We start from the raw sequence: 27,090 nt of genomic DNA, 5'->3' as shown, positions 1-27,090 counted from the left end.
ATTCAGAACCCTTGTATCACCATCCTCTGATTTCCTATGTAATATTTTTTAAATTGAATTTTGCTTTCTTGAGGTGGGGGGATGGAGGCTTTTTATAATAAAGTATATATTTATTATCCAATTATGGCGGAAAGATATCTTTCCCTTCACCTCAGCCCATTAAACTCTGAAGAGTCATCTGGTATCTATACCACTCCACTAGACTCCTTCTGATCAGGCACATTTCAGGTGTGATTCCTCTTATTCTGGAACATGAAAGTAAGACAGGCTAAATGATTTTGAAATGTCAAGGTGTTTATTCATTTCTCTCTGACTGCAGGAAGAAGCCTGAAATTAATGTAGCTAGTGGCTCTYGTGAATCTCAGTCCATAAGTTCTGGCTTTGGCTGCTGGTACCCACTGATGTGTTCATACCCATCTCTGTTCACCAGCTTGCCTTGTCCCCATGACCAGCCTCTTGGTTCTCGTTGAAAGCTGAAGCCAAAAATTTGTGTAAAATTTGTCTATTTGTCTATTCCTGTATTATCTTTACTAYTAAGCTTATGCTTGATACACAGAGATCCCAATTTTTCTTTTGTAAGTATTCCCAAAATACATTTTACTCTTTGGCATGCTGGCAAAAAATGCTAAACATCCTTTGTTATCAAATCCTGGATGTTTTCACAACTCAGCAGTCATTGCTAATTAATTTCTTTATACATTTGTCATCCTCAAGTCATAAATCTGCTTGAATTGTACACCATTTTATCCTGTAATTTAAACTCACACAACTTGATGTAGTATTCTTTGTTTTACTAAATTTTATGTTAGCTTTCCTGCTTCAGAATAGCTGGGATATAACCTCAGTGAGAGGGATTGTCAGACGTCAGCACAGCAAAAGCAAGACCTTTTATCATTTAAAAGGGATTTTACTCCAAGTGTTCTGCATGGGCCAGTGGTCTCCATATTTGTTGGGCAGGTACTGCATTGGAAGTCAGTTCCCTTGGGTGGGAAAAAACATCTGACCACTTGAGAAGGTTTTGTCAGACATGGTAGAAAGTAAAAAGCAAACCTGTTCTGCAGTTGTTGCAAAACAAACTGTTGGCCATTAACTATTGATCACCACCTGTGTACCAGGATATTTGCTGATGCCATGAGTCAGACCCACTGAGACTCTGGTTAGAGCCTTGCCTGTGTCCCAGCCACGTTCTCCTGACTTCACGTTCCACTCCTTTCTCCAATACCCTCTGGCAGCACAGCACCAGCGAGTGGCCCATGATGATTGTAATCTCCACATATGCCCTTCTTCCTCAGTTTGAGAAATGATGAGCTGTTCTACCTTTGCAACCGTGTTCATTTCAGACCATTTCAAATGCCTTTGAATTAATCCTTGGAAGGGACAGTTTAATCTTTTTGTCTCACTGGGAGCAGTGGTTTCAGGCTGAAGTAATGCTTTGTAATTGAAAGGCAACTTCATTCTTCCATGAATAATATTTGCTGGAACAGGATGGAAGGGAATGCCACAGTCTCTTCAATCTCTTCATGGTCTCTCTTCTGATTTCTGCTCATGTAGCATCGCGAAATGATACAGATCATTCTAAGCATGGCMTTCTCTATGTTTAAAAGTGACTCTACTCATTTTTATTTTCCCTTTAGGCTAAGCCTTCTAAAGCTTTTGTGTTTCTTCTGTCTTATTCTAGTGTACTTCTCCCTTGTCCTCCTCCTCTACCCTTCACAGTTGCACAAACATTGCTAGCTATCCAGTGTTTGTTAGCAGCACCATAAAAATACGGTGTATGAAGGACCATTTTTTTAAAGAGAAGTATGTTTCCATTTTGGTTTGTTTTTTAGAAGAGATCCTAGTTAGTTTAGCAGCGGGTGAATAAAGAACATAGAAACTTTCTACTCAGACAGCTRTTGCTCCCTCCACATGTTTTTAAATTCCTTAGTGCGCAATAAAGAGCACATAAATTCAACAAAGTGATGAGCAGCCTGGTTTAAATGTTCTTTGGGTGCACCTACATTTGCTTACAACTTGGCGTCATCCAAAGTCTCTKGAGAAAGGGAAATGCACCTAGAAATACAGCTCTCTGGGGGCTAGGAGCTAACAGAACTGAAGAGGGTTCTGGCAGCCTGGCTATGCCAGATGGGAAACTTTGTTGAAGGGAGAATTACTATAGAGACACTGGCAAGTTAATAGGACACAGGAGCTCTGACTGATCTTGATGTTTGACAGGTGCTGCTRAAGAATTATCCATAAGCTGAGCCTGAGCTGTGTGCTCTAAGTCCAGAGCTGAGCTTCCTCAGCCCTTAGGATAAAGGATAGTAGCCAGGCTTTCTGGGGGATGTTTCTTATGTATCAGCTCTCTGTTTATCTAATCCCATGAACAAAAGGAAGGAAGTTAGGCAGTCCATTTTTATGTGTCTTCAAGAGAAACTTTTCAGAATATGCTTCCTGCATCTTAACTTTCTCTGCATCCAGTAGTTCTTAAAAAAATCAAAAGTATTTCTGGTACTGCAAGGTCTTGATATTTTGATTGTATATATGGTAATATAATTAAGCATTGAAAACTTTAGAGAAGTTAAGTGCACCACTCACATGCCTCTCCCTCTGCTTACCTGAATTTAGTACTGCAGTATTTCTGTATTCTGCATTAGCTGGAGTGTTCTCCATGGATAGCTTCTCCATTCCACTCCTCCTCTGATGTCTRCTCTCCTACAGGGTTGATTGAGCATTCAGTTCAATAACTGGGCTTTAGCTGACCCAACTTGCTCAAAAAAACATTAAAATTCTGCTGTGTAAAGTCTGAAAAACTGTAAGGGTTTCAGGGTCGGATTTGCCCATTCCAGAAGTGAGCCAGAAGTTTTGTGAACTACTTAGTAATTTTCCCATACCTTGCACTACTGGGATTTGCTCTGTAGCTTTTTAATCTGGTGTACTGAACACTGCCTTTTTGACAGTTCCAGGAAGTAAAGCAAGGCAGGTTATGCTGAATGCTCATTCTCCTGTGTTCTCATTTTTCTATATCTTGCTTTCATTCTTTGGGGCACTAATCCTCCTATGTCACACATTTTCTGTTCAACTTTTCTCCTCTGCTAATCTCTGGATTTGTTCTGCTGCCCTTCTTAATCCACAGGAGCCTTGGTGACCTCAGGAGACACCCTTGGCAAGAGGCTTTTCTGGATTTGGGTAACATTGATTATTTTTCCTGCATTGCTGAAAATCAGCAATTGCCTTTCAAACCATCCCTGCATAAGACYGAGCTGCTTTAACCACTTGCCTACCAAAACCTGCTCACTGCAGTCCACTCCTAATGCGACATGAGCTCTCAGTTCAGTGTCATGCTCAGAAATAGCTGTTCTTGCATCTTGGCAAGTTCTGGAAAGAACCGTCTGCAGCTGCCAAAGTATTGTACAGGAGATAAACCAAGCTGTTATACTTTAATTGCTAGGATTTTTTTTTTGTATGTGTGTGTTGGGCTGTATGTCAAAACCAAAGTTCCAGTMACAATGTTCCAGTCCTGAGTAAAATAGAAAATCTGAAAATTGTTTCTGTGAAGAACGTTAGCCATTGTCCAAAGATGGGATTTCTTGTCTTGCTTTTAAAGCGGTGAAGAAGTAAAACTTAGTGCTAACAGGAGGGTGATGCTTAGTGGAAATATATATACCAGGGGCAGAGGAATAAGGAGGGAAGCAGTGGGAGAGGTTTGAGTAACTGGGATGCAGTATCTTATCCCAGTGTTACCGCACAGGCCAGAGCAGTGCTGGCTCACTTTGCTTCTGTGGGAGGGGGCAGAGGGACCTGTGGGGAGGTGCTGCTCACTGAGGTCCTGGGGAATTGCAGTACTTGGGGACAAGCCTCGAATGCACAAGGACTAGTCAGTATGTGTAGCAGTTGGGGAAGTGATCCATAAATGATGTCCATGTATGTTAGTAATGTAAAAAAAACCCTATGAGATGCCTTTTCCTTCATTTTATTTAGAATGCAGCCAGAAGTGAGAACTTCACAGATATTTCAGACATCAAACCAAGCTTCCAGGGGAGCAGCTGTATGCAACTCCTGAATATGTGCAAAGTGCTCACACATGCTCTCTGGCAACTTGTGCCCAGCAGAATGCAAAGTAAACACAAGAATGCAAGAAAACACAAAGAAACCATCTGTAAAACACAGAATCTTCTCCTCTGATGTTAAAGTTTCAGTATCTGGAAAAATGGGAGCCCAGCACATAGTAGGCTACCTTACATTAGCTTCATAGGCTACGTTATGTTGCTCCCCACCTCTAGGCATTTCTTGAGGCCTTGGATGTCACTGATATTTGCCTGAGTTCTGCATGACATATCACAGTGTGGGACTTGTTTTCCTTCTCCTTTGGTGGTTCTGTTAAACTAAGCTGGGCAGAGCAACAGTAGATAACCTGTAGTGTCCTGCAGTGGTAGCAAGGTAAGCTCTTTGGTCAGTCTTTACTTCCCGTGATTCCAAGAAGACCAGCAAGAAGCTAGGGCATTTTCAAGGCACATTTCTTTCCTGCATGGGAAGGAATTCCCATGTGAGTTGGCAGCTGTTACCAATGTCACTGCAATGCCCTCTCCTCTCATCAGTGTTGGGGGTGAGTCTCCTCCCCACAGCGGATTTCCTTTTTCAGATTGCCGATGCTGCAACAGGATGAACAGGTTAATGCAGTGCTGGGGAAGGGAGGTGTGGAGACAAAATAGCGCCTCTTGGTGTACTTTTTGCTCTTTTTTTACAGTCTTTGATGGTCAGGTCCCTGTTTGCCCTTGCAATGGRATAGAGCTGGTATTTGTTTCCTAGGGGAGTTTGTGTTCTCCCCTGGCATCCTTTGGCACCATTAGCAGCAGCAGCAGCAAGTGCAGAATACTTGCACGATCTGGGCATGATGAAAGCCCAAATAACTTTCTCAGGCAGAGGGATGATGAGGAAATCACTTAAATATCTARATTTTTATTTAGTTACAATATATGGATATTTTAGGAGCTATGGAGAGCCTGTATACCATTGGAAAAAATGTCTTTCCTCGTGAGGAAATGTTTAATGATACATACTTTGTTACCTTCCATAGGCTTTGGCAGGGAGTCACTTGTGCCAGTTTGGTGCTTGCACAAACCTGACAGCTGCTTTTGTGACTGTATAGTCATGGTGGAGGGACAGGACAGCAGTGGGGACTGCTTCTGAAGAATTTAATTTGTGAAAGAAGCATATGCTGGTCTTACTTGGATTTCCTTTGGTTTGTCTCAAGAGCAGTTAGGTTTCTGTGCCATTCTGTTGTTTCACTTTTGCTGTGCACAAGTAGGTCTTCCTACGTGTATAGATGGACATGCACAACTGTTTTTTTTTTTATTTATTTCTTTTAGGAAATTTCCCCATTTTCATTCAAAAGCAAGCACATTCTCTCCTGTAAATAGAATATCACCTGTATTTTTGTTTACTTTTTACAGTAAGGTGAAACCGTGAACTTGGCAGTATTGATTTTTGCTGTTTCACTTCCCTCTCCAAAGCAGTTAAAATATTTCTAGCTGATTTTTTTGAGCTTTTTGGGAGAGAATAGTGTCCACCAATAGATTGGTTGTCAGGGTTCAGTTTTCTGAAGACTTGGCTTTCTGATCTAAAGCTTGTGACACTTTTTCATTATGGCTTGCTCAGCATTGATGCACAGCACAGGTAAACATTGGGGATGGGGTTGGGAGAAGAATTTGAAAGCTTTGTTTTACAAGCCTTTATAAATGCATGTGATGAAGATACAGGGTAGAACATAGCTCCAGGAGAGGAAGATGAGTGCTAAAATCCTGAAGGTTTGCATGCAGTGGAGTTTAAGAAGCTGCATTAAGATTTAAATAAACACCACACGTCTTGAGGTCAATACAGCCTTAACTGAGTATCTGAGCAGAATACMGTAGATTTGTGTAGAAAATTCTGTRTACAATATCAGGAGTCAGGGAGCTGAGAAGTTGAGTCAGGCTGAACTGGTATGCCCTGGTCACAGGGAGGAGAGTTAAATTACTACAAAGGGACTCCTGCGTTGTGATTTGTGAAATGTGTAGCAGTTCATTGATGGGTCCCTATGAGAAAATCGGATGGGTTCTTTCCCTTTTGTGGCATTTTATTAAGCTTTCTAGAACTTGAGTTARTGTCTGATGATTTGGTGCTATCTGCCTAGTGAGAAGGCTTAAAACAAATCTATGTTTTCTGATTTGCCTTCTGTTTTCATTTGCCTCCTTTGGTTGGAAGCTTCATGAACATTTTCCACCTGCAGCATGACAGGCTGCTTTGAAGGTACATGCACTCCTATTCTGCTCTTCCTAAGCAGTGCATCAAACAAAAACTCAGCAAGAGCTAGCAAGAATTTGGTGAAGCATCCTGGTGAGTGGAGTTTGTTAGCAGATTGGAGAGTAGGAGCAAAATTGTTTGAACAATAGCCCTATGAGTCTTTTTTCTTTTTAATGAAAATATAGTAAGGGAAAAGTGAGGATAAACAGAAATGGAGAGATGGACTCCCCATCYCTCAGGGATATAGCAGTGGACATAGCTCTCTTCGGCTCAGATAAAGTAAATGTTGGCATTAAAACTTCATTTCATGTGAATCATAATCCAAAAACTATTTCAGAAGAACAGCTTAAAAAAAAATCAAAACCACAAATCTTAATCTGACAGATTTTGAAATACAGCTGATTATCCCATGGACTGGAAACATTGAATAAAATAAAAAATACATAACTATTCTTAATCGTTATTATAAATTATATTTATTTTTCCTAAATCTGACATTTGCAGTTGTTTGGCTTGGGGTTTTTTTCCCTGAGTGAACAAATCCAGATTTTCTTCACTTGGACATAGTTTTATTTTTAAACACGGCTTCCAGAAATGCATTTGTGTGGGATTGCAGTTGGGACCAGTGGAGAACCGTGGCACTCTGCCAGGCACTCGCCCTGTCCCTGCAATACAGATGGATTGCCAGGGTTCTGGAGAAAAACAACCCCAAAACTTTAAACAAATTATGCTTAATGGAAATAAACATTTTTTGCCCTTCTGTATAATGACTTGGATAATGTGCTGGCTGTGTTTCTGGTGGACAGAGGAAGGGGGAAGAGGAGAGGAGGGCAGAGGCAGAGCTCTGCATGCCTGTAACTTGCTCTCCAGTGGATTCTCTGGGAAGCCTGTGGGAGAGACTGTCGTTTCTAAGCTTGAGCGTTTTGTAACTTTCAGCCTGGCCTTCTATTAAAAGGTGGGCAGGCTGGCTGCAGCCAGCTATGATAAGAACATTTATCTAGTGGTTGGTTTCTTCCGTATATGGATTTGAAAGACAAGGAAAGGCATACAGAACCATGTAATCATTTAGGTTGGAAAAGACACTTAAAATGAAGTCCAGCTGTTAAGCCAGCACTGCCAAGTCCACCAATAAACCACATCTATATGCCTTTTAAATACCCCCAGGGTGGTGACTCCACCATTTCCCTGGGCAGCCTGTTCTAATGATTGACTTCTTTCTGTGAAGAAATTTTTGCTAATATCCAATCTAAATCTCCCCTGGTGCAATTTTAGGACATTTCCCCTTGTCTTACCACTTGTTACTTGGGAGAAGAGACCGATGCCCACCTGGCTACATCCTCTTTTCTGTTGGTTGTAGAGAGCGATATGGTCCCTCCTGAGCCTTCTTCAGGCTAAAAAYCCCAGCTCCCCCAGCCATTCTTCATCAGACCCATGTTCCAGACCCTTCTCCAGCTCCTTTGCCCTTCTCTGGACACGCTCYAGCCCCTCAATGTCTTTGTTGTCCTGAGGGGCCCAGAACTGAACACAGGATTTGAGGTGTGGCCTCACCAGTGCCCAGTACAGGGGACAATCCCTGCCCTGGTCCTGCYGGCCACACTATTGYTGATCCAGGCCAGGATGCCATTGGYCTTTTTGGTCACTTTKGCACACACTGGCTCATRTTCAGCCACTGTCACCCAGCACTCCCAGGTCCTTTTCCACAAGGCCGCTTTCCAGCCACTCTGCCCCCAGCCTGTCATGCTGTATGGGGGTGTTGTAAGTGACCCCAGTGCAGGGCCTGAGACCTGACCTTTTTGAACCCCATACCGTTGGTCTCAGCCCATGGATCCAGCCTGTCCAGATCCCTCTGCAGAGCCTTCCTGTCTTCCAGCAGATCAACACTCCTGCCCTGCTTGGTTAGAATTGCAAACTGACTGAGGRTGCACTTGATGCCCTTGTCCAGATCATGGATAAAGGCATTAAACAGCACTGGCACTAAACACCAGGTGTGACCAGATGCCCACTGGATTTATCTCCATACCCCACACTCTCTGGGCCTGGCCATCCTCACAGTTTTTTACCCAGGGACCCTGCACTGTCCATGTCATGTATATGCCTTGCATATTTACTGTTTACAGCTTTGACTCTCTTCCATGTCATGTACCTGAGTTTTGCTGGAGTTTGGTGGTGACAATGCTGTGAAACCTGGTTGGATGTGTTTGCTTAACATAAAGAAGGACAAGCAGAGTATACTGCAGGCTGTAACCTACCTCCCAGAAGAAAAGGCACCACAGACATATCTCTGGTTTTTCAAGATGGTGCTGATAAATCTTTTCTGTCACTGCTGTTGCTATGGTGTTAGTTCTTTGCAATAACAAACCTTTGGGTGATCATGTCAGATGCAGAGGTCACTCGGAGAGWGATGCTGAAAGGGAAGGGAAGTAGGAGGGCTCAAATTCCAGCTGATGATAAACAATGAATCAGTGTTTGTCTCAGTAGAGGGCCATCAGAAATTTTGCACTTTACTTTCAATGACTTCTTTTTGAGTCTGATACTCCCCTTGAAAAGGCTTCTTTTTACCTTCTCAAATCTTTTTTTCCTTCTACTTTTCTTTTTTTTTCCTAGTGTATAAAAGGAAGGTGGATCTCTTCCAAATTCCACACAGCCCAGGAATATTTGCTTTCTGCAGCATGGCTCTGAACAGAGAACTTATTCTTGCAAATGGTTTGATCCTCCAATCCACAAAATACTGGATCAAATTTTGAAGGTTTTTGTGGCTGAAATGTACCTGTTGTCCTTGTTTGAGTCMATTGAAGTGGTCATTGAACTTCCTTCCTGAGTAGCTGCTTTATCATGCTGTCATTTCTCACTGCTTTACTGCTGAAGGAGAAGCAAAACACTGTTGTGGGGGGAGCCTTTTTAGTGCTTTCCAGGGTGCAAAGAAGGTGCATTTGGTTTCGTTCTCAAAATATGCCTATTTTGTTTAGCTGGCACAACTGTTGTGGAGAAGTTATCATGCCCAGATGTCTTATGCTTCTGGAAAACACTATGCTGGAAATGCTTGGATATGCCTTGAAGGCTTACTTCTATTCTTGGGTCAAGGCTGAAAGGGAGGACTGTTTTCATGTTTCCTGAATGTTTCAATGTGCAGATTGAGCTGAAAGTTCAGGAAGAATGTAGAGGGGTAACCAATCTCAAATGCTTATTTGCGTCTTACTGTTTTTCAAACCGGGAAGTCCTGAAAATGGATTAATTCAGAATTTTGTACTTTGGCAACCAGCAACTTTCTGACCTAGTTAAATGGACCCTTTGTTTTGCTGTTTCGTTCCAGATGTGATAGGCAGATGGAAAAAAATCAGAAGAAGCAGTGTGGTCATCTGAGATTTCTTTTAAGGAAGAATATTAGCTGAGTTTCTGGAACTTGGTTGCAGAAATTAATTATCTCCTTCCATGTCCTTTAGTCAAGCAGCAGTTCACTTCCTTTTGCCTTAGTTTTGSAGGCACTTAGCCTGTCTCTTAGCCTTTGTGCTGCATGCTTGTGAGAATGAAAATGTAATTAGTGCCAGGCCTTCCGTGGACTGCCTCCCCTGGCCTCACCTTACCCATCCCTGAGCATCCACACCAAGTCTGTCCTGTTGGTCTCTACCGTGGCATGTAGGGAGTGGCTGCCCACCTATGAGTGGTGCCTCTGTTTGTCTCCTTGGAAGAAAGACACACACTGCTTTTTCCAGTTGTATTGGAATTTACATAAGGACTTCAAAGGGCTTTCAGCCATAACTGTTAGTGGGAGCATAAAGCAATGGGCAAGCAAAGGTGGTCTCTGAGGASAGAGCTGGCAGTCTTTCAGTTTGCTTTGTGCCATAGCTGACTCCAGTTATTCTGCTCAGGGCAGCCTGGCCCAGATAAGGRTGCCTACACAAGAAAAGCAGTTCAGCTCCATGGATCAGTTACATTAGCAGCTAGCAAATTAATGTAAGGCTGATGGGTCTCCGCTGGTGTAGTTTGATTGGTTCTATCCTGTCTTATCRTTGTCTTCTTAAGGCAGTCCTTAATTCAAAGCAGGGCCATTTCTGTAGGGTGAGAGATTTTAGTAGGACAAAACTCAAGCTAATGAGACAAAACAGCATCAGCAGCTTCTTCTGCCCAGCACTCCTCTCCCTCCTGTATCTCCCATATCTTTATTTACCAGAGTTGAATAAGAAAGAAAACAGCAGTAGAAAGGACCGTGCATTAACTGTAAAATCAGATACTAACTTTAGTTTAGTGAGCTCACATCTGTCTTTCGTCCTAATGTTCCTGGTTTGACATTTACAAGGTTAAGTTGCCATTGATGCAGTAGATCCCACAATTGGTTGAAGCACAGCTTTTGTGCTGTGAGCAGCCCGGTGTGTTGGCTGGAACATGAGCCAGATCTGGCACTTACACAGTACTAATTTTAAATCTGCTAAGAAGCTTCATGGGATCGTTAAGTTTGGTGGGGATCTTAGGGTCTGCAATACATCATCTTTATCAAAGCAGATTTRGCATTACATTTAGACTAAGTTGCTTAGGGCTTTGCCCAGTCAGGTGTTGAAAATCTGGAAGAATGGAGATCCTGCCACCTCTGTGAGACTCTGCTGTAATTGGACTGCCCCTTTGATAGATTTTTTTCCTGATTTAGCTGGAATGTCCATAGTTTTGATTTACATCCTGAAAAATCCAAGCTCTCAGTAACACTGGCCAGCTCTCTTGCATGCATCCCATCAGGTCCTGTAGGTTTCTTTGCATTAATATTTCATGAAGAAAAAATTCCTCATTCTTTTTCYAGTGCAGATCATTCCTCTGCTCTTGAACCCTGTTTTGGTACTGGGACCAAGCCCCCTAACACATTGCCACCATTTTCATGCCTTCCTGTGCTGTATGGAGCAGACTTTCTGCACACCCCACCCCAAATCTTTACCTCCTTCCCAGCTAACTGCCAAAGTCTACTATTGGGAGTTGTCTGGGAGCTGCACCCCTCCTTACCAGCTAAATAGCTGTCYCGGTAGCAGATGAATTTCCACAGATCCTGAGTCACTTACTTTTGTGATACCTTTATCCCTGTCCTGGGGGCTGTTTTGTGCAATCCCAGTGGGCAAAAGGCATAGCAGACCTTCCTTTTATTTGTGGTGTTAGTCTTTGTTGGCTCATTCCTTTTACATGTATGCACATATATCAGGAAACCATGTGAATGTACCAGGAAACTGAGCTGAAGAGGGATGTGTTGGCCTAGGGTGGAGAAGCACAGGAAGATGTTTGGATGGAGGGTACTTGCTGGTGACTTCACTGCTTTATATGGCATTAAAGCTACACTGCTGAGAAATAAGTTCCTGAGTAAAGTTTTCTAGCATTCAATGAAATGTAAATTCTCAGGGATTTGGATTACATACCACGATAAAAGCACTGTGTAAATGCCTTCTGTGTGGCAGCAACAASTTGGATGGTGGCAGGAACAAGAGCCTTGCATCCCCCATATATTAATGAAATGTTTCTCTCTGGTTTCTTCAGCTTGACCTCACCAAACCCATTGAAGATCAGGGCCCTTTGGATGTGATCATACATAAACTGACAGATGTAATCCTTGAAGCAGACCAGAATGACAGCCAATCACTGGAGCTGGTTCAAAGGTTCCAGGTAAGTGGTTCTTTCTGCATTTCAAGCAGGAGTATTATTTTGGCGCAGCAAATTCAGACTGTTTACCGTGCAGCTTGTAGGGGTTTGATGAAAAGAGCTGTCTGGAACACTGCTGCTCGCTACTGATAGCCCAGCAAAAGTAGTTTTGTCAGTTGAAAATGGACTTGTACTTTGGGAAGGTTTTGCGTTATATCATTAAGTTAGAACTGGTTTCCCACCAAATGCTCTTATGTAATTTCAAGAGTATTATTGCTGCTCATAAAGAGGAGCAGATGTTTGCAGAGTACTTTATGTGCATCTTGCCGTGACAGAAGCATTGACTTAATTTGGCCCAGTTCTGTCTAGTCTTCCCAGTTCCTGGAATGCTTATTTCTGTAACATCAAGTTTACTGTGAGTGACTGTGTCCTCTGGTGCTGAAAATCCTATTGTAATAATTTTTTTCCCCTTAAGTTTACATTGGAGGTCAGAAATATGCTGGGTGTAGTGGTACAGAGAACTGTTTTCCTGAACAAAAAGTGACTTCAAAACTTACGCATTAGAAAAATATTCTCTCCCAGTGCCTCCCAAACYTTTCTAGTGAGTGAGATATAGAGTAGGGCCCCTGTGAGCAGGCATCTGAATGAGATCCTCTCACAAATAAAGTAAGGCCTTAAGCTTTTGCTTCTGCTCAGGAGACTGAGTTGTGCTACATCAGTGGCATGCAGGAAGCTTCCACAATAGTAAAACATCTAACCGGGAACCAGTGGGGCAGAGGCCAGGCCTTTCAGTGTTGAATTACATGCCAGAATGTCTTCTTAGAGTATACTCTCATGTAATTTTGTATCCAGGGCAGAAACTTTCTGGAAATTGCTGCCTGTCTCCATCTGTCCTGTATAGTTTTTAAGATGTTGAAAATTATTAGAAATTAAGAGAAGCATATTCCCTAAGAAAAAGAAATTGTGRGAATTCTTTTGTATAAAGTATGTGGAATGGGATTGTTGTTTTGGTTTTTAAAACTAAAATCGATGAACAACCTATAAAATGTAAAATGACCCCTTGCAGGAAAGCTGTTTGTATGAGTGAGGTGTTATATAAGCACTGTGGTATTTCTGGCACCTACACACAAGTGGAAATAGTGTGGTTCCCTTATTGTTGATTAAGTTGACTGAAAAAGTTCTGATGATCTTAACCAGACCAAACAGTGCAAAATTCATTATGCTTTTTTCCTGCTATTGAATATAAATATGACAGCAAGATGATACCTGGCACCAGTCTTACTGTTGGCTCCATAAAGCAGTCTTCCAGGAAGCAGAAAGCAAGGGATCCTTGACCACAGAAGGAGGAATGATCTGCTAGACTACATTTATGACCTTTTTAAGAATGACTTTGTTTCAGATTWAGGTTATAGAAGCCTTGACCACCTAATCTGCAAAGAGCTGAGGAGGAAACTGGCTTCATATTTACATGACTCTGTGTTCCTGCTCTCTGGAGTCTGTGATGAGCCCTTGTAGGGTCTGGCAGAGAGTGCTAATAGAACAGGAAGCCTCTTTGCATGCCATTTTTTCCTTGCTGTTTTAAATTGCCTYGGAAAAAAAAATATTACAGGAGAATGAAAATTATATGGAGGAGTGTCCTGTTGACAGTAGGATTTTTAGCTCCAGAAGACCTTTAGGGCTGAGCTTTCTGAGGTCTTTGTGCTAGTTGGATGCAGCATGGACTACAGTTTCTCTGCACAGTATTGGTGGTTGCAAACTGTTCTCCACTGCACTGAAAGTCAATGATGAGTGCCTAGYGAACTCATCCAAAGCACAACCAAACTCTCATGCAGCACCTAGTGTAGTGCGTGAGATGAAAAGTGGAGAAATATTTCTATTTGCTTTATAGAACACCTTAATCCTTATTTTGGGAGTGATGATTATTTGTGGAGATGATAGTCAGTCTCCCTTCCTATCCACTGTAACACTGGGCTGGATTGATTGAACACAGTTTATTAGTTAACTAGTAAAAATTGCTTATAGTCCTCATTGGTTCCTTCTTGACCAGAGGTACATGGAGAGGAGTCAGGTGAAGAGGCAGAGTTGCCAGGGTGCCTTTCATTTACTGATGCTACAGTTCCTGGCTTCTTGRTAAGAAAGAAAAGCAAACTACCCCAGTTCCTGTCTCCTAGACAAAGTATATGGCTTTGAAAACTGAAAATGCTTTGGCTCATGTGAGACATTGGGGAGTCTTTGTTATGCTTTCATTAGAACAAATGCTCTCTGAGCAGCTGCCTGTCATAGCTGTACAGGGGCTTGAGTAGCTTCATTCAGTGCAGCTTCATATTGCACTCAAAATGATGGCTCGAGTGATGGAAAATCAATAGGGTTATTAATTTGTCTTTCAGAGATTTTTCTGAACAGGTTCTCCTTGCATTAGCCTACTTAAAAAGATGGATCAGATGCAGATGTTATGCCTAGTGTTTTGCTATGAGGTTGATGAAAATTTAAAATGTTTCCTCCCCTACTGCCTTCAACTCTTGACTCTCCYACTCTGGAGTTGTCCAGGATGGGCTCTTCTAATTCTTGACTGACAAGGTTTCTTAGAAGGGTTCGGGGCTGAGAAGAAGAAAAATTAGGGAGATATTTTGGAAGGGAAGGAGGTAGAAGACTTCTCAGCTGAGAAAAGGCAAGCAAAAAACCGAGTGAAACTATTGCATCTTAGTAATTCTTTTCTAATTGGGGGCATAGGGTGTACAAAATTGAAATGGACCTGAATTCACAGGCCAATACCTGTGTTTTTCCCATTTGAAAAATAATGATGTCTTAAATTTGTTGGAAGAGCCTCATAAACAGCAAAATTAACTAACAATTTATTATTTGAGTGCTAACTGTTAGGATAGCTGTTTGTGGGTAGGTATTTGCAAGACAAAGGAGCAGTGGACTTCTGAAGGCTGAACAGGGCAGCTGAGTACTCAGAAAGCTGCTTTGATATGTACAGAGAATTTAAATGTAACAGAGAAAATCGGTTCCCCCTTCCCCTTGCCACACTCCTCATCCCTTGCAACCACTGCAGAAATCTCTTTTCGATGTAGAGACGATTTTGAGGTGAGTGTTTGTTGAAGACCCAATATGCCTTCACCTTTCCTTTTGGAAGGAGGTGTTTGTAAAAAGAGACTGTCACAGTCTAAGGCAACCAAAAGGAACTTTTAAGTCTGAATCTGATGCAAACTCTTTAGAAAAGCTTATCTTTACATCTCCTTTTCCCTTGGAAAACAGTGTCCTGTTTTCACAAGCAGTCACTGTCTTGTTTATGTGGGAAAACACAAATCCAAATGGTGTTATTGTTTCTTTTGCTAACTTTTATTTCTTGGAATATTTTTTATGGAACTTTGTTTAATATTAAACAAAAGATTATATAAATTTTATTACTTACTAATAAAAGCAAGTTAATGAATCAGTGAGTCTCATTTAATGACCTGTTATTTGCAGTAGATACTGTATCAACTTTCTGTTAAAATATTAAAAAAAATCATTAGCTAYCTTTTTTGGGTAAAATGACAAACAACTCTATTCTCATCTATTCACAGGCCTCTCAAGGAAAGTATTTTTTAAAAATCTCGGGTTATATTCAGAGGTATTTAACAAGGAGCATGAAATATTTTATCTCTTTTTGATTTCAAGTTTCATTGCTGGCTTTCTGCTGGTAATAGGGCTGGTACAAAGCATGACTTAATGCCAAACCTCGAATTCAAACAAAGGAGGATCTGCTAAAAGTCCTTGTTTTTTCTTGTTTGCTTTTATTATGTCAAAGATTAGAAAGAGGGAAACATAGATGTTGTCTTGGTCAAGCTGAGCTGCAGCCCAAGGACAGAGCCCTTTAAATCTATTGTTGGAAATATCCTCCGCATTGTTGTCTRTGTGGTTGGAGTCTGCTGTTGGATATCAGTCTTCAGTAAATCCACTGAAGTAAAGAGCAGAGTTGTTTTGCTGGAAGAACGAGGGAATATTCGAACATTCAGAGTTGAAAGGTTGTGCTGTACTGAAAGCTCTTGGCTTCAGTGTTTCCCTTTTCCTTCTTCAACTACATAATTTTCAAGTTCATGTCTGCAGCTTTCAAAATTATGAGATAGAAATGTTTCATGTTTATCCAGATCTGTTTTTCTGATAGTGGAGTCATTCTGTGCCATGGGAAGAGTGTTACTTAGGCTGTATCAAGAGTTTCCCAGTCTGTTAAGTGATCTTCACAGGTCTGTATTCAGTAAAACATGATGCCTGAGTGTGCAGCAGTTCCTAGTAAAGARTAAAAGTTGTGAAAGTTTTCACATCAGCTACCGTGATTGTTCCTGTGAAACGAACRAAATTGACTTTTCCTATTTCCTGTTATAGGAAATTGATGTAAGGTTCAGGTTTTAAATTATTTATTTTAAGTGGTGTTCTGTGCATGGGTATTGAAACTTTCTTTTGCAGGTGCTGGTGATGTACTGGTGAGAGGTGTGGGAGACTGGGAAAGTGCTGGCAGCCTACAGGCCCAGGGGGAAGCTGGATGATTTGCTTTGGGGATCCTGGTGACCTTGATGATTTTGGTTCTGAATGCAGAGTWAATGCTTTGTGATGGAAATCCAAGCCACAAACAGCATGTGGGAATAGATGCAGAGTTATGAGGACTTGAGTGCATTTTGGTGCTCCTGTCCCCTGAACAGCTCCAGCAGTTAATCTCTAGCTGTGTTCAAACWGAAAGGACACCTATAAATATACTGACCTTGTTCTTCATCGAGGGTCCTTTGCTTCAAAGGGGGAGTTGTTTCTGGATTCAGTTAAAAGGAGATATTTGTGGCCTGTCCCCAGATTAGCTCTTGGAGACACTTCAGATTCGAGTCCTTTGCTTTACTTAGATGACATAGATCTTCATTCCAGCTCTGAGTTTTGCCATTCTTGCAAAACTGGCTGTCCAAGTGCCTAGGCCTGCAAACGGAGAAGAGCTGGGGAGCAGTACCTGACATTGATTTAAGGCTGAGAAATTTCCTTGTTGTGTAAAGAAAGCTTATTTGCTCAAAGCTTAAAAGCCTTTGTTGAAAGGGTTTGAAGGGGCTGTTGCCTTGTACTCAGTGCAGTTTATTTGGCATTAGAGTAGTTTGTTAAAGTTCTCCAGACTCTAAATGGCTTTTGGAAAACAGCTCCCAYCTCCTTCATCTTCATCACTTACTTCATGTTTGCCTTACGGAGCTTTTTGGAGGCTCCTTAAGGCAACAGGATGAGAAATCAGTCACTGAAAAGTCAGCTTAGATGCTCACTTCTCGTGACAGGCTAACCGGTGTAGAATGGCCTTGAGGTTGTGCCTTTATTCCTGTTAAAATGCATTATGCTGTGGCAAGCTTAGTGCTTGGATGATCTTTTAATACTGTTTAGAGCTATTATCATTAGAAATAAAGCACTGTGAAGTTCCCTTGCAGAAAGCATGAAGAAACCAGGGTCTCTCTGGAAACAGGGTAATGTGAGTCACATTAACAAGTGGAATACACAAATCCCAGGGAAGCAAGGATAGTTCTCAATGCTGAGGTGAGCATCAGGAAAATTTGGAAAAGTGCACAAGGAGCTAAGAGATGGAAAAAAGCATTCCCTCCTTGAAGTGCAGTAAAGGCAATGGGGTCCACAGACAGGAGGAATGTATRTGTGAGGGGAAGAATTAGTGTGTGCAGAGCAGGGGCTCGGCCAGGATGGAAGTCTGGAGAGCTTGAAGGCAGGGTGGAAGCAGAGACTGGTCGAGGTGGATGGGTGATCACCACAGTGTAAAAGGAAGAGCTCATACACACATCAGAAGTGCTGTCAGAGGGCTGCTGAGGCCACGTTTCAGAACTGTGACATGTTCAGTACGGGTGCTGTGCTTGCCTGCTGCCCCATCAGGGTGTGGGCTGTCTGTAAGGAGCTCTGTCCTCTCAGTGTGCTCGGGAAGACACMGTGTGGGAACTCCCTCTCTTAAACTGAGGCATAGAGGGACTGAAAGAGCTCTCTGTTATGGTCTGGAGATGTTGAGATACTCAAGCACAGTTTCATTATCCCAAGTTCAAGCTAATGCACTACTCACTGGATCATGCTAGCTCCACAGGGTGTCTTTTAGGTGCTGCATGAAAGGGCAGGTATGAATAGACATGTGTAGGTGTTTAAGAGGCATTAGGTAATGAGATAGTCTAGCTCTTAAAAATATCTTGTCTGTATTTGAAAGCTGATTGCTTACAGCTCTGGAAGTACTAGGGGCTGGAGACTTAYGAAAACTCTATATTCTGGGGTTTAGTGACAGGAAATGAACCCAACTTCTGCTCCAGTGAGCTGATGAGGCTTTTTATCCAGGCTGCACTGCAAGGGTGAGACAACAACTGGGTCTGACAGTCTTGTTGACCAACTGTGCAAAAGGCTGTCCCTTACTTTTCTCATGAGGCAGCAAGGTTGAGCATGTCTTTGGGGAATTAATTCTTTGTGTTCTGCAGGGATTACTAAGTATGTCAGATTTGAGTATTGCCACTGAGGGGTGCCTCATGCCCTGTGAAGGGAAGGTGTGTTTCTGTGCTGTGGGTGATACAGTAGATTGATTAAACCCCACTGCTGGATCCTCTTAACCTCAGATGAATAATCCCCTTTTAGTAGCCACCAGTTCAGACTATGTAGTCGGCAGAAAGCAACAGTTTGTCAGTGCTGGGGTGGGGGAGAAGTCTGCATCCCCAGTTAGTGTCTGAAATCACTTTCTGGGAATAGATTATGCTATTCTTTTCTCTCCAGCAAAGTGCATCTCCTGAGGCCACCTCATCGTACTCTGAAATACCTTTYGTAGTATGTTTTCTTCTTTGAAATAGTCAATTAAAATGAAGTACAACTTCATGGAAGTCCATTAATTGCAGGAGCATTTGCATGAATGGATTTTACAAAATAATGGATAAGCCATTAGGATGGCTCTGGGAAGTTGGGTAAAACAGAAATGCTAATTTTTGGTATATTTTTCTGATTTTGAATGGGGTGTGATGGATGTGTGTGTTTTCCATTGACTGTTTGGAGCCAGGCTGGGGCAATGATGAAGGAACTCAGCTTCTGTTCTAAGAAACAGAAGGAAGATTTCTTRGGCTTGCAAGGCCGATACCTGGCARCTGTGTCTGTGTTTGTGGCCAAGATGCAGTAGTGCAGTCATGACCTTAATGAATGTGGAATTGAGTTCCCAAGATGAAGATCCATGAGGTCATTTACTTTGCTTTGTTCTTGTCAGGAGAGTATGAAGTTGGAGAAGTAGCAAGCTATGAAGACACAATGAAGCTGCAATCTCTTCAGCTCTGCCAAAAMAAATTTCATCCCTTATCATGCAGCCCTTAACTCTGTCTTTAGCACAGCTAGAGGACAGCAATAAAAACAACAGAAAAGAACCCAGATATATTTCTGAGCCTAGTTCAGATAGTTGTGATGTTCACATGCAGTAACTGAATGTAAGGCTGACCCCAAGATAGCTGTGTGACATCTTTCTTCTCCTAATGGCTTTTCTCAGCCATGCTCCCAGTTCTTACTGTGGCACTTTGCCACTAGCTCCCTTGTGAGCTGATATCRCTGAAGCATAGGTTTTGCTACTGAGAGGGAATCTGCAGGAGGAATTTGCCATCTAAACCAATTAACTGTCGCATTTGTGTTTGTTTCAAGTGTCAGTGTTTGGAATGTCTGGTGACTTTCTGCATTGCCAAAGTCCTTTTGGCTTCCCAGTGAGAAGCTGGACTTTGAGGTTTTCAACRTTGTCCATTCTCTTCCTGATCTCAGTATTTTCCTACACTCGTCAGCCAACCAAATGCCTTTTTTTTTTCTATATATTGTTTTGCAGGAGTATATTGATGCTCATCCAGAAACCATTATCCTCGACCCTCTCCCGGCTATTCGTACACTTCTGGACCGATCMAAGTCTTATGAGCTAATTCGGCAAATAGAGGCGTACATGCAAGGTAGGCCAATATCTGCTCTCCCTGGAGGCTTTTATTGTGACTAGAGAAGGAGACAGCTTCCTTCTGGAGGTTGGATGTGAAGTTTGAAGTAGTGGTTTTGGGCCCCTTGCGTTCTGTCTCTCCATGGGAGCACAAACACTGAAACATTCCTGTGTCACAGGATTGCCCTCTGGAATCCTGTGCTCTTCTTTTTCCATATACTTAAAGGAGGTTTGTATCTGATTAAAAATACGATGTGGATTTAATGGGGAGCATATTTACCACAGTGAGCACGTCAGAAATCTTCTGGAAAACATTGTTTTCTTGTGTGTCTTGGTAAATTGAAATGACTGTACAAACTCTGCAGCTTGCAATTAGAATCCTGAGGCCTGAATTTGAGGGAGAAGAAGAAAACTTATTTTTGGAAAGGACCAAAAGAAATTAAAGTGTAAATGGAGCTAAGGTCTTTGAGAAGTGATGGAAGCCTGTTGCACAAGGTAATTGCTAGGAAGAACATAAATTTCACTTCTGGCGCTGGCTTGTTACCTGACATAGTCTGTTGCCCTTAATTGGTATAATTTGAGTTGTATTCCCATGTTTAGAAGTCATGCCTTTTCAACCTGAATAATTCTATTTTAATCATTGTAACTGTTGGGTTAAGTTAGTCTTTCATTCCCTTTCTACTTCTGCCACATCATGTTCTTGAAACATTTATTGGCTTTTGAATTTAAATCTAGAATAGCTCTGAAGTAATTGTTTCATATGTTAGATGACCATAATTGGGGAAAATTGCATTGGTGAGCTATGTTCACATGGAGTTTGATTGGAAATACCACTGAGATTGTGTTATCACTATCTTGATGGGCAGGTAAGAAGCTCAGCAATTTGTATTTTTATAGTTGTGGATTTATGGACATATTATTTGCACAGAAACTGCCTGGCCCCACTGGCAGCATCTTTATATAAAAATGAGGCTTATAATTCACAGCACTTTGCCTTGTCTTTTAGAATCTCTTAGGAAGAAAATGCTAAATTAGTTTAGAAGGATTTTGTTTTAGAGTGGTTATTGCTGTTTGTGAGTGGGAGAATGGTGCTGAGGAAGTGGTTGGGATTTTGTTATAGCAGCATAGAGATTCATTAGGGTTTGGTTTAGCTCTTCTTTTTCTTAAATTGCTATCAGTATTATTGTTATCCCTATGAGAACAATATGTTCAGGAGGGCATCCAGTTTTTGCAACCAGTCTGTCTTCCGCATATTTCAGCTCCTTTGGTCAAACCGGTGAGAAAAAGAAATAAATGCTTAAGGAGGAAAAAGAAAAAGGAAATTTGTATTCAAGGAAAACTGACAATTTAAAGAGAAGCTGTTAATAAAGTTGAGGAATGAAGTAAGGAACAGGTTTAGGTATTGTCCTGCTGCAATGCWGGACAATAGTGCAGTGTTTGGTGACCATATTTCCCCTGACCCTGGGCCCCCCTCCCCCCAGTACTTTCCTTCCCTGTCTCATCTTTTTTCTGTCTCATAATCAGAAATATCGTGACCAAGACCTTGAACCAACTCCRTATTTAGCAGGGATAATCTCAGGGGAGCTGAATAATTGTCTGACTTMTTGTTGTGGCCTAAGTAGATCAGCCTCTGCATTCCTGCACACGATGATCTGCAGTAAGAGAAAAGTTACTCCTTCTGGGCAGTGCTGTGTGCTTTTTTTCTCCCTTCCTCGATTTCACCTGCTAAGTTACGTTTTCTCTTTTGTGATTGTCATGTCCCAAGGCCATGAGCATTTAAAAAGCTCAAACAAGAAGTAATACATCTGTGAATAGCATGAGCTGTTAGGAGCCATGTCTTTATTGTTTTGGAATTTCATTATGGAAGTAACTACTAAGAAAAGAATATCCTAGACTTTAGCTGTAACTAGAGAGCCCATTTTATCACAGGATACAAAATTAATGTGATGGGTTATGTTCAGTGCAAAGGATTATCTCTTCCAAAGAAGTGTTGTGAACTTGGGAGGGTTGAATGTAAATGTAAGGAGAAGCCTTCAAAAGAAAGAAAAAAAGAAAGAAACCTGAGAGTTTATTCTATCAAAGCAGAATCCTCTAGCGCAGGTTCCTCAGGTCCATGTCCAATTAGGGTTTTGTGTATCTTCACAGATGGAGACTACATAACCTCTCTGACCAACCTGCTCCAGGATTGAATGTGGTGTGCTAGCATGTTACTAGCAGTGCTGAGGTGATTTGCAGAGATTGTTGCTTTATTCAATATAGATAGTAAGGTCCTTCCTTGGAAGGAAGTAGGACTCTCTTCTGAGAAAAAAAAAAAAGCTTAAAGAGGTATTTTAACATTGATTTTAATGGATTCTGTATTGGAAACAATAGTCTGGCTGGGGCTGGGGCTTCTTCTTTTTCTTGATCTCTGTTATTTTGAGTGCAAGCTCTAAAAGAGCTAGTTATTCTGCAGCCTTTGTTTCTAAATATTTTTTAAAAAAGATTTGAAAAAATAAAGGTTGCATTCCCAGCTAGTGTCCCATATAGCCAGCAGGTCTATGTTGAAATAAATCAGTGAATAGATTTTTTTGGTGTCACAGTTGTTCTCTCTTGTACTGTTTTGTTTACTTACAGTAAACAAACTCTCCTTGTGTGAAGAGTTGCTTCTTATATAAAAGTGCTTTTGATAAATTTTGGTGATGTTTGGTGAAAGATTAGGAGCATTATTTAGTGAAAATTTCATTTTTAACAGCCTGTTGTATGGTTGGAACTATGTCAGCCTTTTGAAAGTTCTAATCTAATGAAAATAACTAAATTTTCTGATGCTGTGTATCCTGTATCCTTCAGGTTTGAAATTCCAAATCTGGCACTTAAGTTGTGCTAAAGATGGTAATTGATGATCACTATGACTGGACACTAACTAAGCTTTTCGTATTACATTTTTTGTTTTAAGATTAAAAGCTTTTGAAATTCACACGTATTTTACAAGTAATAATCCAAATTGAAGGAGCTTAAACCAAAAGTGAAATAAACATGCTACTCACTCAGTGAGCTATCTAGTTAGTGTTCCCAACTGCTACTCAGCTTCCTCTGCTGTCTCAATTGATTTACTGGTTTCTCTGATAACGTTTGAACTTGCGGACCCTGAAGTTCATTTCTTTAACCAGCTCATTTCTTGCTCCTTGCTTTTTCTTCGATAGTTTAAAATTTTTGYTGTTCTTGAATTCTTAAATTTAACTCCAAATCTAAAGTTTGTGCAGACACTAGTCTTTGCAGAGTTCTAGAAGAGAACTCCTGYATGAGCTGAGCTGCAATTCCTGAATTTCTCTCTCCTAGCAGTCGTCTGTGAAGTGTGGGAGCTRTTTCCTCAGGACACTCTGAACAGTATACACCTCTTTACCTTTGATATTTTCATCCTGGCGTGTAATCAAAATCATTTATGTTTGATTGCTTATTATTATATGAGATGCAGTTGATGCTATATGTGCTCCTTTCTCATTTTGGGGGATATTACAGAACAGAACATAGCATCCTTCTCTATTCCCTGGATTTCTGTTTATCAGATTCTGTCTGTCTTAGAAATACTCCTTGCACAACTGCATGCTCTTTTGTTACTAGGAGGGAAGCTCAGTGTGATCTAATGGGTAAGGCATTTCATTTGGGKCTCAGAGTTTTCTGCTTGGTGCTGGTTCTGCCTTGCTGCATGATTTTGGACACAGTGTGTCATCCCTGTTCATCTCTTTCCTCTGCTGACATTTACCTGCCTGTCAAGATTGTTTTGGGCAGAAGCCTCTTTCCCAGGTGGACACATACGCACATTCTCTGGTACAGCAAGTCCCTGTGCCAAGCAAGCTGTGTAGGTATTGTTTAAACAGAAAGTGTGGTCCTGTTGTTGAATAGAATCTGCATCTACAATTCAGCACCAAAGCAGATAGTCAGGGAGGGTTTTTTTGGACATTAASGAGTGTGTACATTGCTGGAGCAGTGCATACTTAAAACTTCTCAAAATCAGGCCACCCAGTTAAAAGTGCATGAAAATAGCTGTATATACATAGCTTTAGGCATTCACCTTTTCAAACTGTAGCCTCTTCTCTCTGTGGCCTACTTTTCAGAGCAGTTTTGGTCAGAGGGGAGAGAAGAATAGKCACACAGGTCAACTTCAGACACCTCTTATCTTTATTTGAAGCTCCTATTAAAGTGAAAAAAAATCTGGCTTGAATTTGAAGCCTCTTAATCACTCACCTGGAGCTCACTTTTCTATGTAGGGACATATCAGTAAAGTACCTGTAGTTAGAAGGCTGATGTCAGCTATTGTAAATAACCACACCAGTTTCTGGGTGCAGAAGTCTCCCTTGTTTGTTGTATGCTCTCTTTCCACCAGGAACACCTGCAGGCAGATGTCTTAATACCTCACTCACAATGTGTGGTGCATGTTCACTCACTGGATTTTAATTTCTGTCTGAACACCAATACACCAGTGTGGAAGGAGGAATTGGAATGGAATTGATGTTCCCTGTGACTGGAAGCAGTTTGTCCAAAGTGCATCAGCTCACAGCAGTGTTGCACGTGGCAGTGCTCTGTACCCAGCTGCCAGCACTTGGTAGGTCTCGGTCCTGCTGTGTTAAACTGGAAACACACTGGGACATTTGCCCCAGGGAGGTGTCACCTGACATCTTTTTCAGAAAAGCTCATTCATTCATCTAGGAGGATAACAAAGGGACATCAGCATGTTGGTGTTACGATGACAAGCCCTGCCTTTGAAATTTAAAGTAGACAGCTGCTTCCAAAGGATTAATCCTGTCCTGAGAGATGGCAGGAAAAGAAAGTGGGAAACCCCGAAAGGAACCCGGAATCTTCTGTYTTGTACCATGTCTTGTCCTTTTTAAAGTAGTTTACAAAAGGATTTTACAAAGTAAGACTGTTAAAAGTCAGCCATTTCATAAACAGAAAATATGAACAGGCTCTCCGTTCCCTTCCTGCTTCTCCTCTCCCCCTTCAGGATTTTATTATTTTGGACTGTGATCTCTGTCCCAGCATAGGTAGGAGGGAGCCGGGGGCCTCTGTGGGTATATGATGGGCACAGTCCCTGTTCTCCCAGCCAGGAGTGGCAGTCTGCTGGCCTGCTGCCACTGGCCCCCTGAGATCCATCAGCCTGGGGCTGTTCAAGTGACTCTGCAGGTCAACAGGCACAAAGCCCAAAGAATAATACAGAATTTTTTTTATTGTTCTGTCACACAGTGGGCCAGTCAGAACTCCTTGAACCAACAATCTTCATCTTGGYTCCTAGTAGTCTTAATGGCCACGGAGCTTTCAAAATAAGCCTGCCTGTAAAGTTCACATGTTATTTTTGGATGTACTCAGGTTCAATCCTTAACTCTCATGTGCTTTTTGGACCAGATATGGGGAATCTGCACCCCACTTTCATTCTCTTTTGCTTATCTGAATGTGAAAAGAAACAAAGCTGGACCTTGTATCCATTTATTGTATACCAGTGCTGGAAACTTTTGTTTCACATCTAAATAAATAATTTCAAAGCATTTTTGTACTTGATAAAGCTGAAAAAGTTGAAAAGTTTATATCTATTTAAGTGAGAGCTTCTATGAATTTTGTGTTAGGGGCTCAGGTGGAGCTGAAGAACGACTGAATCTGCATTTTATGGGGTAAAGAYACAGGCTATTGACTACACTCTGTGGTAATGGGGCATTCCTAAGACATCTCCAGTTTGGGTTTTATGAACAGAACATGGATTAATTCTTGAAGATTATTCTCTTTCTGGAATTAGGAAAAGAGGAGCAGGGATTCTTCTTGTCATGATGAAGTCTTCTGAATAAACAAGATGTTTTAAATTCCAGCACAGTTGGAAGTTCAAGTTATTCTGATCCTCGTGAGCAGATATTTCCTTGGCTGACATCCAATTTTCTCAAGTATCTGGGTGCTAGAAAAAGTAATGAAGGATCATTGAAAGATAAAGTGCTCAAAGRTTGATGTAAAACTTAACTGGGAATACTTTTTGCAGTAAGTGTTTTTTTCCCAGTGATTCTACTCATATTGTTGTAAGATCAAAGGTCAAGAAGTAAGTCTTGAAAAATTAAGACCTTTCATCTGAGTTGGAAACCAGGACTTGGCTGATAGAGTATTATTCCAGTTCTGGTGTTATGTGTTTATATCACTTTTGCTGCTGAAGAAGCAGTTTATTCTGGTGTGGACAAGAAAAGTAGCATCCCTTTCATTTTGTCAGATAAGTATCTAGCCAACATGTGGTACACCTGGTTAGATTCTCAYCTCTCCTCATGCAGAGTCCAGCAGGACCTTAAGGCTTTTTTAGGATTGCRTGGAATCAGCTGATGGTAACACTGCCTGGGAGATCCACAAAGAGCATCCTTTCCTTTACCACTAGGACCACTAACATGGTGTCTAAAATCACTACTGGCTCCCATTTCACTTAYCTGCTGGTTTTGTGCAATTGTTCCTGTGGAGTGTGTCAGTAAAGGAAATCATGAAAGCTTGAGTGCATTTATGTTGTTGACATCAGTAGTCGGGTCTGTCTCATGAATTTTCCAAATGGCTTTCAGAAGTTAGAGTGGAAGAGGCTGAACGTGGAAAAGTTGATGAGAGGAACTTGATATGAATTTCTTGTGTAGTTTTTGACTGAGTGGAACCAAACCTCAATGTTGGTTGCTTGATAGTCTTCCTAGACATGGTCATTTACTTATCATTGTCATCTGATACACTACACTACTAATACCTTGTTTTTCTCTGTTTAGGGTACCCTTTTTACAGTAGTGCTTGAAAAGTGCTCATATTTTGTTTTCCTGATGTGTAARTGCTGCATATAGGGTGGAAATAAAGAGATCCCAATACATTCATGGACTGGTATGGCTGTATGGAGATGGTCAGCACCTCTGGAGCATCAGTGATTGTGGTTCAGGTCACTGCATTTGTGTAAAGGAAACAAAACTGATTCAGCAGGATACAGCTTCGTGCAATGAAAACAAAAAGATGYTGTGCTGAGAAGAAAAAGCAGTACTGTCCTAGGCATATGTTGCATCCCTTCATACCCTGTTTGTGGGCAAGGYATATATGGACCATGTGTCAGAACTCCTGGCATTTCTAGAGAAACATACAATCTGTTTAGTTCTGTACACTGAGAGTRAACCACTGCTTGTTAAATTGGGTTAAAGTAGTCTGAATAATAGAGATTGTGTGTCACTCAAATGGCACCATCCATGTTGCTCTACTTGCCTCCAGGCCCTCTGGCCTATTAGAGTTCTTGGAAACTGTCAGCTAGAAATTGGATAGCTGAACACAAGTCAGCA

The 27,090-nt window shown here is 41.5% G+C and overlaps 1 protein-coding gene across 1 annotated transcript in view; it reads left to right on the top strand.

Annotated features, from left to right (window-relative positions):
* ITPK1 (inositol-tetrakisphosphate 1-kinase) overlaps window positions 1-27,090 on the top strand; it is a 138,456-nt gene that overhangs the window by 61,622 nt on the left and 49,744 nt on the right. The window contains exons 4-5 of the mRNA XM_057370629.1: window positions 11,767-11,892; window positions 19,697-19,814. Coding sequence (XP_057226612.1) covers window positions 11,767-11,892; window positions 19,697-19,814 — 244 coding nt within the window. The remainder of the gene's footprint in view (window positions 1-11,766; window positions 11,893-19,696; window positions 19,815-27,090) is intronic.

Source organism: Malurus melanocephalus, unplaced genomic scaffold, assembly GCF_030028575.1.
Source record: "Malurus melanocephalus ecotype Western Australia unplaced genomic scaffold, MMel_1.1 scaffold_129, whole genome shotgun sequence".
In the NCBI taxonomy this organism is placed as follows: domain Eukaryota; kingdom Metazoa; phylum Chordata; class Aves; order Passeriformes; family Maluridae; genus Malurus; species Malurus melanocephalus.
The sequence above is the reverse complement of the archived record's forward strand: the minus strand, read 5'-3'. Positions and strand labels throughout refer to the sequence as shown.